The sequence below is a fragment of the Culicoides brevitarsis genome, unplaced genomic scaffold, assembly GCF_036172545.1.
Source record: "Culicoides brevitarsis isolate CSIRO-B50_1 unplaced genomic scaffold, AGI_CSIRO_Cbre_v1 contig_17, whole genome shotgun sequence".
In the NCBI taxonomy this organism is placed as follows: domain Eukaryota; kingdom Metazoa; phylum Arthropoda; class Insecta; order Diptera; family Ceratopogonidae; genus Culicoides; species Culicoides brevitarsis.
In genome coordinates this window covers 40,064-50,000 of record NW_026973401.1, presented here as the reverse complement: position 1 = coordinate 50,000, position 9,937 = coordinate 40,064, and the positions used below count along the sequence as shown (strand labels likewise).

The window sequence follows — 9,937 nt, the reverse complement described above, 5'->3', positions numbered from 1 at the left end:
AATTTGGATTTAGGTATAAACTTAGCTCAAAAAATATTTACCTAATTATTGAAAAAAATTTAATTGTTTATTTAATTTTTAAAAAAATCCTATTTTTTAGATTTTTCCTGACCTATTTCATTAATTTATTTTAAATTTTAAGTGAAAATTAGTAAACAAATATTAAAAATTTAATCTTTTTAATTAAAAAAAAATAATTATTGTATAATTAATATTATTTCATTATATAATTATTTTATTATTTAATTAATTTATTTAATAGGTATTTTAATTTATTTTATTTACAAAAATATTTATTGTTCAAAAATTTTTTAAAAATATTTTTTCTTTATTTTGAACGAAAATTTGCAAGAAACCTCAAATTTAACAAATATTTTAATCTTTAATGAACAAAGGTTTGATTAAGATTTTAGGAATTAATCATTAAAAATTCATCCAAAATGTTGAAGTATAAGAAAATATTCTGGAAAAAATGAAAAAAAGCACAAAAATATAAATTTTGCTGATTTATTAATTTATTACCAACCAAATCAATTTATTTTTTATGAGTGTCCAAAAATATTAAAGAGCGAAAAAATATTTTTTTTTCAATTTTTATTTTTTTTTTAATTTTTAATTCAACCGAGAAATATATTTAAAGATTTTTAGTTTTAAAATGCTTATTTTGTTAAAACTTTAAAAATTTAAAATAATTTTTCTTTTTAAAATTGTTTTTGTATTTCAAAACCATAAAAATTTGTTAAAATTAAAATAAATTATTTTAATTTAAAATTCAGAAAAGTTAAATTTATGACAATCCCGCACTTCACACCGTGCCCAATGTCCAGATTTAATTTTTTTCCAACACAAAACACAAAAATTTGTATAAAAATTACGATAAGACATCTAATAAGTGTGACGTCCACATAATATTATGTGTGAAAATAGCTGTAAGAGTATTAACACATTACAAAAGAAAGAAATTTTTTTGAATAATAATAATAAAAACAATTAACAAGAACGAAAGATGAGGAACAAGCCAAAGTACGATAACTCCTAACTTTACGATCATAATAATAATGATGTTGTTTAAAAAATAATAACTATTTACAATGATTATCACAAATAAACACCAAAAACTTGCTTTGTAATTCTCCTTACCTTTGGGGGGTTTTCTTGAACTTTTATTTTATTTTATTTTTTTTTTTTGTCTTTATCAGGTAAAAAATTCACTTTATTACACTACAGACACTCATTACTGTTTAAAAACTGTCTGTTGATCACTTAATTTCTTCTTTCTCTTTTTTTTTTGTTTAAATTTTTAAAATAAATAAATATTTTGCCAGAAGAGATGGAAGTCGATGTCGTGCTGATGTTGATGTGATGGTGTTGTGACTCTAATTAAATTACGGTTTGCGGCGATGTGTGTAGAAAATTTGTCCCTAAAATACAATATTTTACGATTATGTATCAAAATTGGTTCAAATGTAATTTTTTTAAAAAATAAATCTTGTCGTTTCTTCGTTTTGTGGGGCACGGCAATCGTAGTAGATGTGTGTGCAAAACTCATGCTAAAATCATGCGCGCTGTTTGCGACACAAAAATATCGAATTTTCAAGTGCACTCGCTCGGCATTTCCCACTAGCGGCATAAATTTCATTGAAACCGACACACAAACTCGCCTAATAATTAATGAAAATTCGTGTGACAAGGTTTTATTGGCATTTTATTTTTTTTTTCTGTGTAACGACGATGAACGGAAAAAATTTCCCGCACATCACTCTCGCTCGACGTTAACGTCTACCGCTCTACATAAGTCGTTGAACTGTTTTTTTTTCTCTTCGTCGTCCATCACAGAAAACATAAGCAGCAATAATAACAACATTCTCGCACATAAACAACAACAAAAACATGGAATCATAATTTTTACATGTCACACATCTTTTCATCTCCGTCTTCATCTGTATCACGGTACAGCTTCTCGGCAACACCTCGTACACGTCACACACACAAACCCCCGTGTACGCGTAATAAAATCGATAATTTTGTCGGATGTCCTCGGAGTTATCCGTCTTCCGTTCTAGATTGCGTCCCGTTTGCGTCGGAAATTCGCTTCACACTTCACTCCGATGTCGCTGCCTGACCTTCTGGCACGATTCTGACGGCAATAAAACGCCAAATTGCCATTTTATTGCAGTGCAAAACAAACCAGAATTCCCATCGATGCACGAACGGCAACTTCTTTCTTGTCTCTTTCTTCTTTCGTCGTCGTCGTCGTACACACTTCGATCGTCGCGAAAGCAAAAATGGCAAAAATTATTTGTTTGTTTTAGCACTTTTGCCCATTTCGCCACCCATTTGTCGCGCAACCACGTCTTTTTCGGCATATCCTGAATCCACGATGCCCGTAAAATCCATTCGGACTCGACAATGGCCAACAAAAGTGAAAAAGATTAATCAATTTTGTACGGATTCTGTGTGACCGTAGCTTTTCATCTCATGTTTTTGCCTTTTTTACGTGAATTATCCCCATTTTCCCACGGAATTTTGCACAAACATCTCCTAAATTGCCGCTGGCGTCACTTACGCGCAAATTTTCACACTTTAAATGCGGTTTTAATAAATATTTTCCCGATTTTTTGCAGCGACCGATGATTCCGACGAATTTTTAAAACTGAATCGAGCATCGCTGATTCGTGCAATGGCGGTTCATCGACAATTTTTGACACACGGGAGCTCGAGTGTACCGTACACGGGCACAGAGGTACGTGGAGTTGCCGTATTTACACGTCGTACACGTCAAAAAAAGAAAAGAAAATTGGAAAATCGCAGAAAATTCGCAGGAAATTGGACGAAATCGGGCAATTAGGATGTACAAACAATGCATTTTCATCTTGTTGTATCTGCTGTTGTACGTGCATGGCGACGAGCATAATCACAAGGTAATTTTTGGCTCTTGTGGGACACGTATTTATCACAATTTTTTTTATCTGACTTTTTTTTCGGGGGTTTTTTATGTGAAATTCATCGTTTTTTTCGGGTTTTTCAGTACGAGCAACACGAGGAAGTGGTGCTGTGGATGAACACCGTCGGTCCGTACGACAATCGGCAGGAGACTTATGCGTACTTTTCGCTCCCCTTTTGTGTGGGGACCAAACAGGGCATCTCCCATTACCACGAAACGCTGACGGAGCAATTGCAGGGCGTCGAGCTGGAGTTTAGCGGTTATGACATCCAATTTCGGGACGATACGCCGCAAACGGAGGTCTGCATGGTCGAGTTGAACGAGGAAAAGTTGAAGGCGTTCGTGTATGCGGTGAAAAATCAGTATTGGTATCAAATGTACATTGATGACCTGCCGATTTGGGGTGTCGTGGGCAAGGAAGAGGACAAAAAATACTACATTTACACGCATAAGAAGCTGGATATCGGCTACAATGGCAACCAGATTGTCGATGTGACACTTACGTCGGAGCACAAGGAGCAACTTACCTTGGGAGCCAAAATTAAATTCACGTATGAAGTTAATTGGCGTGCCAGTGACGTCAAATTCAAGAATCGCTTCGACAAGTATCTCGATCCGAACTTTTTCCAGCATCGCATTCACTGGTTCAGCATTTTCAACAGTTTCATGATGGTTATTTTCCTCGTGGGACTCGTTTCGATGATTTTGATCCGGACTTTGCGCAAAGATTACGCGCGTTACAGCAAAGACGAGGAAATGGACGACTTGGAACGTGACCTCGGCAACGAATATGGGTGGAAACAAGTGCATGGAGACGTTTTTCGACCAGCTGCCTACAATACAATGTTCTCGTCGTTGATCGGAACGGGCTATCAATTGACTCTGGTCGTTTTATGTGTGACAATTTTCGCAATTATGGGAGAACTCTACACGGAACGTGGCTCAATGTTGTCCACAGCGATTTTTGTGTATGCCGCAACTGCCCCCGTCAACGGATACTTTGGTGGCTCGTTGTATGCACGCATGGGAGGCAAACGATGGATCCGCCAGATGCTGATTTCAGCCTTTTTGGTACCATCGCTCGTCTGTGGCACGGCATTTTTAGTCAATTTTATCGCAATTTACTATCATGCTTCGCGCGCCATTCCATTTAGCACGATGCTCGTCGTCACGAGTATCTGTATTTTTGTCATTCTGCCGCTGACGTTGGTGGGAAGCGTTGTCGGGCGAAATCTCGATGGCCAGCCTGACTATCCGTGTCGCGTGAATGCCGTACCGCGACCCATTCCGGAGAAAAAGTGGTTCATGGAGCCGATTATTATCATTCTTTTGGGCGGAGTGTTGCCGTTTGGATCTATTTTTATCGAAATGTGAGTTTTTTCTGGCAGATTTTCGTTAAAAAAAATTTTTTAATAATTTTTTTCTCTTAGGTACTTTATCTTCACATCATTCTGGGCCTACAAAATTTACTACGTTTATGGATTCATGTTGCTCGTGTTCGTGATCCTCATTGTCGTAACAGTTTCCGTGACAATTGTGTGCATTTATTTCCTGCTAAATTCCGAGGATTATCGTTGGCAATGGACATCGTTCCTCGCCGCTGGGTCGACTTCAATTTACGTCTATCTCTATTCGTTTTACTATTTCTTCTTTAAGACGAAGTAAGTTTTTTACGATTTTTCAAATTTTCTATTATTTTTTGGATTTTTTTGAAAAAGAGTTAAAACTTTACGAAAAATGATCCAAAAATAACAAAAATTGGTTAAAATCTAATAATATTCCTATAATTTGTCAGTTTTTCATTAAATTTGACACAACATTTTGAAAAATTTAAGATTTGAAATTTTTTAAAAAATTCGTAAGGTCAAAACAATCATCTTAAATTTAATTTCAAGACATTTTATAAGAAAACAGTCAATTTTTGTTACCAATTTTTAATTTTTTAGTTAAATCTCATTAATCTCTCAAAAACTCTTTAAAGTTTTGGTAAAAAAAATCTCAATTTTTAATGAAAATTTATCAATTTTTAGTTCAAAATTTTCTTTTTAATAGTAAAAAATCTTCTTTTTAAATCCAAAATATTTAATTTTGTTAAGAAAAATAATTAAATACCTCAAAAGTATAAATATTTTTAAGAAACTTCATAAAAATCGTTGTAAAAATTGAGAAAAAGTTGTAAAAAAATTTTTTTTTTTAGTGTTTTGAACTTTTTTTTTGACCAAAATGTAAAACAGCTAAAAATTAAAATTTAAAAATTTATCTAAATTTTTTTTTTCTTTTAGGATGTACGGTCTCTTTCAGACGGCCTTCTATTTCGGATACATGGCGCTATTTAGTTTGGCTCTCGGCATCATCTGCGGCACAGTTGGGTACATCGGCACCACCGTCTTTGTCCGTAAAATTTATTCAAATGTCAAAATAGATTAAGTTTCTTAAGAACGTGATTCAAAAAACAAAAAAAAAGGACTAAAGGACACAAAATATAAAGTGAATTTTATTACACACTGTATGTATTTCCTACTAAGAAAAAATTACTGTAACTATGATAAAAATAATATTAATTATAATGAAAAATAAGGAAAAATCTAAGTAATAAACTACCATGATTTTAGAATTAATTGATAGAATGACGTTTTTTTAATTCAATAGTTTTTTTGAAAGGTGAATCTAAATTTTTAATTTTATTTTTGTTTAAATATTTTTTATTACTAAAATGAAAGAAGGTATAAAAATGTTTTTTAAAGGATTGATTTTGTAAAATTTTATGCCAAAAATTAAAAAAAAAACATAAAAGTTTAAAATTTAAAAAAAAAATCAGGCTTAAATTTCTCAAAATAGAAATTTTTTAAAATAATTTAATTTTAATTAATTTTTATTATTTTAAAGGTAATTGAAGGCTTTGAAGCAACTTTGAATAAAAAATATATTTTTTAAGATTTTTTTTTTCTAAAAATTCTTTCTTTATTGATTAAGGTCGGTTAACCATAAAAGCAAGAAATGGTTAAAAATTAAAAAAAAAATCATTAAATTTTTCCAAAAATGCCTAAATGTCGAAAAATTTTTCCATTTTTTTTCTCCTGAATTTCTTAGACGATTTCTGAAATTAATAAATTTAATTGTGTCAACGAAAAATATTTTTCGAGGAGAAAATTCGTATTAAAATATTACAATTTCATCACAGAAATTAATTTAAAAAAAAAACTTAAAATTTTTAAAAAATTTTAAAATTTTAGCCCAAAAAACGTATCTTTTTATGATATATTTTTTTTTATTAAAATTTCGATCTTTTCAAGAAAAAAAAATTAAAATAAATTTAGAGCATCATATTTTTATTAATTTACGAATCAAGTTGTTGACAAAAAAGAGACGTTACAAAAAAAAAAATCTTAAAACTAAGTGAACTGCCCTCAAAAATCGTCTAAAACTTGAATTCTTTGTATTTCTTCTGCGTCTTGCTAGCGGGATCTGTGGTCTGTTGTCGCTTCCGTTTCGACTTTTGTCTGGCAATGTGTTCGTGAATCATGTCCGACAAGTCTTCCTTCTGCAAATGACTCTGATTTTCGCGCATTTGTTGCTCATACCGTTGCGCCATGGCATCGCCATCCATATCGAGTTCCGACGGATCAAGTGCCAACTCAACCATGCCTTCGCGATCGCCCGTTCGTGTCGTGCGCGTATTCATCGCTGCCGAAATATCGTAGACATGCGTCGATGCCATCATATTTGTGCCCAACCGATCTTGCTTCTTCTCCGGAATAACTTGGTACAAAACGGGCGTTTCATTATCTTCCATCTCCGCTTCGATCTTTTTCTTTCGCAACTCGATGTTGTCGGGCGTTTCCATGCCCGGAGGAACGCCACTCGTGAGTCCTGATGGCGTAACGAGACCTTCGGCGGGCGTAACGAGTCCCGTTTCATCCGGTTGATTTGCCAGATCTTCGCCTTCGTCTTCTTCCTCCTCTTCGGATTCGGATTCTTCGGACTCGGATTCAAGTTCGCCCCATAAATTGCGATCGATTTCGTCTTCGTTGACGCCGTTGTCGTTGGGGTTGTTGGTTGTGCCAAAAACGTCGCCATAAAGTGGTTTTCCGCTCTCGTCGACGGGTGGTTTGCCCCAACCGCCGGCGTGATAACCGAAAGAACATCCTTCGGGAATGGGAGCGTTCAATCCGGGGATTTTAAGGTTTGGATACGATGGCGGGGGACCGTAACGCTGTTGAGCGATCAACCATGGCGGCGGAATTTTGTGACAAGCAGGTCCAACGGGCATTCCCAAAGCAGTTCGCAATTCTTCGCTCAAGTCACCGGGTTTCTTTTCCCTCAAACGTGTCTCAAATTCCTTTCCTTCGTAGTACAAGTCACCATGAATCGTCATACGAGGCTTTGTTTGCCACTTGAAAAACGCATCATGCAACTTTTGGTAGTCAATATCGATTTTTCCCATTTTTGGACGAACCCTTTCCCGCATTTTCGCTTTCAAAGTCTTCGCTTCCTCCTTTTCCTGCAACGAAGCACGCATTTCCATGATGCCCGTCTTTTTTATGAACGCCGGCAAGTCAAATGGAGGTTTTTCAATACCGCGTTTGCCTTGTAAATATTTCCTTTTGAAGCACCAGTGACGCGGCACCTGAACAGTATTGCGATGTGCTTTGAGCTGAACGAGCAATTTGGGGTCCCGAGCAGTTACGTCGTGCATTTCGACGACATCCGGGCGTGCAACGAGTTGTTTTAGCTCCGCCACGCTCAAGCGAGTCAATTTTTTGAGCTTTCGTTTGGAGATTTTTTCCTTTCCATCGTCTTTCTTTTCGTCAAGATCTTCGTCGTCCTCTTCCAGGATGCTGTCTTTGGCCTTTTTCGCCTCAGTTTTGTCCGCATTTGGGTCCTTTGGGGGTTCTCGTAGTTTCGTGTCAAGACGGAATGCCTCGAAAACGCGATAGAATTGACGATGCATGGGTGCCAAGTCGGCAATTGTGATTCGCTCGGGCACGTAATCCACTTCAACGTTGTCATTTTCGTCAGTTTCGTCCTTTTCCTTGTCGTCGTCGCCATTTGCGTGACTTTCTCCTCCATTTTCTTGCGAGGCTTTTTCTTGTGCTTCCCTCCGTTTTTGCTTATTCTTCTTTTTTCGGTCTTTTTTGCGGCGATTTTTGTTGTTTGGCTTCGTGTTTGCTGGCGTCGTTACCGTATTTTCCACTTGGTTCTCCTGATCCGAGTCCTCGTCATCGTTCTCGACGTTTTCAATCGTATTCGTGTGAATTCCCAAGTCTTCGCCGAAATCCGTGCCTCGTTGTTCCTTAATTGCCAAGACATCTTCAAGCGCTTTTGGGAGAACGAGAACGTCTTTTTTCGGGGGACCTTGTCTAACTTCCTCCGCCGGCTTCCCTACCTTCAGAGACATCAATGAGGGAATTTCGCCGGGATTGTTGGTGCCTGGGGGAGCCATTCCGGGAGGTTGCATGCCTGGCGGGGGTCCAGACATCATTCCAGGAGGCATTAAAGGCGGCGGAGGACCCGAAAAAGTACCCGGGGGACCAAAATCCTACAAAAAAGCGAATGTTTTTTTATTGATTGTGGTGAAAAGGGAAATTTTTCATCAAAACTTACATCCATGTTCGGATTATCAGACATTTTTTGACGTCTTTCGGTAGATAACTGGTCGAAAAATCCTTATTTTCAATCAAAATTCGTCCAAAAATGCAATTTAATTGTTTATTTTGCAAGAAAATGAGGAAAATTTTTTAATCGAAAAATTGGTTTTGACGTTTCAGCTCGATTTTTTGCTAATTCAAGTCGAAAAACGTCATTTTTTGAAAAATTTCCGTTAAAAATTATCAATTTTCTACTTTTTTTTGAATTTATTTAATTAAAAAAACGTTCATAATTGATGTCAATTAATTTCAATTCGTCGGCCTTTGTTTCAGAATTAGCTTCCCAGAGTCATCGATGGACAAGTTAAAGTCGGATAACACGGAGCGCGTACGTGATGTGATGATTTGTGGTGCAATGACTTTTTTATGGATCCCAAAACAGAACAAAATTATCAGAATCATCGAGGAAAGGGCGAACAGTGGATGCAACAAGAGACTATCGAACAACGGGACGACACTAGTTTTCGGGTCTGTTAACCAGTACCAGGCTCCAATTGAAATGGAAATTGCTGCTGTCACTAAAATTACTAAAAAGAAAATTTTTAACGTGATTTTTTTTTTGGGAAAAATTGAATTTACTTCTAAAACGCAGCGTGGAGGGCTGCAAACAAGCAATCACTTCCGTTAAACGTCTCTCGAATGCTTTGAGGTCTAAAATTAAAAATTAAAAAATTTTTTTTTCAAAGTGATGCCGATTAAAAAAGCATTTTTGATGAAAAATCGATGGAATTTTTGTACCTTCGCATGCTGTTTGTTCGAGCGACATGTTGGAAAATGCGGTTTTCGTCTAAAAAGTTAAAATTTTGAGCTATTTTCGTGGGATTTTCTTTTACATTTTCCGAAGTCGTCGTGAAAAATCGTTTGTTTACATCGGTACTGTCTTCGTGCGAACCTCAATCACGCATGGCTACGGTTTTCCCGCGTGAAATGTCACCGTTTTCGCGCAAAAACAACCCACGGCGTGGAATAATGTACGAGAGAAAAGGTTGCCAAGCGATTTATAAGAACGCGATTTTCAAATAGCTCTCGAAATTTGTTTATTTCTTATTTACACACCGTTCCAAACCGCAAAAAGTGAGTGTTAAGCGAACATTGAGACGTCTGCGGACACAATAAACGTAAAATTCGTAGGTTCTAGCCGGTCTCGGATGTGTGAAAGAATTTTTTGCAAGTTTGTCCGGTCGTAGTCCATACAGATGCAGATTTTCGTGCCGTTCACCATATAGGAATTGTTCCTTGTAAGAAAAAAATCTCGCGAAACTAACAACAAAGTGCACGGGAGCGTTGTTGTTTTCCTTGGGACCGTGTGCGTGCGGATCGGGGAACCAAGTGCGAGATACGCAGT

At 36.2% G+C, this 9,937-nt stretch overlaps 3 protein-coding genes across 3 annotated transcripts; 1 reads left to right on the top strand and 2 right to left on the bottom strand.

Moving 5' to 3' along the window:
* The first annotated feature begins 2,738 nt into the window (after positions 1 to 2,738).
* LOC134836372 (transmembrane 9 superfamily member 3) lies at positions 2,739 to 5,578 on the top strand. Its single transcript, XM_063851596.1, has 4 exons — positions 2,739 to 2,921; positions 3,029 to 4,314; positions 4,375 to 4,605; positions 5,227 to 5,578. Exons 1-4 carry the CDS (start codon positions 2,850 to 2,852, stop codon positions 5,369 to 5,371), a joined length of 1,734 nt encoding a protein of 577 aa, XP_063707666.1. The 5' UTR covers positions 2,739 to 2,849; the 3' UTR covers positions 5,372 to 5,578.
* Positions 5,579 to 6,265: 687 nt separating this feature from the next.
* On the bottom strand, positions 6,266 to 8,699 carry LOC134836375 (splicing factor 3B subunit 2). The gene is made up of 2 exons (XM_063851599.1): positions 8,549 to 8,699; positions 6,266 to 8,483 (listed from the first exon to the last, which is right to left on the bottom strand). Exons 1-2 carry the CDS (start codon positions 8,570 to 8,572, stop codon positions 6,363 to 6,365), a joined length of 2,145 nt encoding a protein of 714 aa, XP_063707669.1. The 5' UTR covers positions 8,573 to 8,699; the 3' UTR covers positions 6,266 to 6,362.
* An 80-nt stretch (positions 8,700 to 8,779) lies between these two features.
* On the bottom strand, positions 8,780 to 9,491 carry LOC134836376 (nuclear envelope phosphatase-regulatory subunit 1 homolog). The gene is made up of 3 exons (XM_063851601.1): positions 9,331 to 9,491; positions 9,172 to 9,243; positions 8,780 to 9,119 (listed from the first exon to the last, which is right to left on the bottom strand). Exons 1-3 carry the CDS (start codon positions 9,356 to 9,358, stop codon positions 8,842 to 8,844), a joined length of 378 nt encoding a protein of 125 aa, XP_063707671.1. The 5' UTR covers positions 9,359 to 9,491; the 3' UTR covers positions 8,780 to 8,841.
* Between the last annotated feature and the right edge of the window lie 446 nt (positions 9,492 to 9,937).

What these genes read in the sequence shown, in the direction of transcription:
- LOC134836376 (XM_063851601.1), bottom strand. Translation starts at nt 9,358, where the DNA reads ATGTCGCTCGAACAAACAGCATGCGAAG. An exon ending in CGAACAAACAGCATGCGAAG is followed by an intron (nt 9,244 to 9,330) that starts GTACAAAAATTC and finishes TTTTAATTTTAG; the next exon opens with ACCTCAAAGCATTCGAGAGA. An exon ending in CTCCACGCTGCGTTTTAGAA is followed by an intron (nt 9,120 to 9,171) that starts GTAAATTCAATT and finishes TTTTCTTTTTAG; the next exon opens with TAATTTTAGTGACAGCAGCA.
- LOC134836372 (XM_063851596.1), top strand. Translation starts at nt 2,850, where the DNA reads ATGTACAAACAATGCATTTTCATCTTGTTGTATCTGCTGTTGTACGTG. An exon ending in GCGACGAGCATAATCACAAG is followed by an intron (nt 2,922 to 3,028) that starts GTAATTTTTGGC and finishes CGGGTTTTTCAG; the next exon opens with TACGAGCAACACGAGGAAGT. An exon ending in TATTTCTTCTTTAAGACGAA is followed by an intron (nt 4,606 to 5,226) that starts GTAAGTTTTTTA and finishes TTTTTCTTTTAG; the next exon opens with GATGTACGGTCTCTTTCAGA.
- LOC134836375 (XM_063851599.1), bottom strand. Translation starts at nt 8,572, where the DNA reads ATGTCTGATAATCCGAACATGGAT. An exon ending in CTGATAATCCGAACATGGAT is followed by an intron (nt 8,484 to 8,548) that starts GTAAGTTTTGAT and finishes GCTTTTTTGTAG; the next exon opens with GATTTTGGTCCCCCGGGTAC.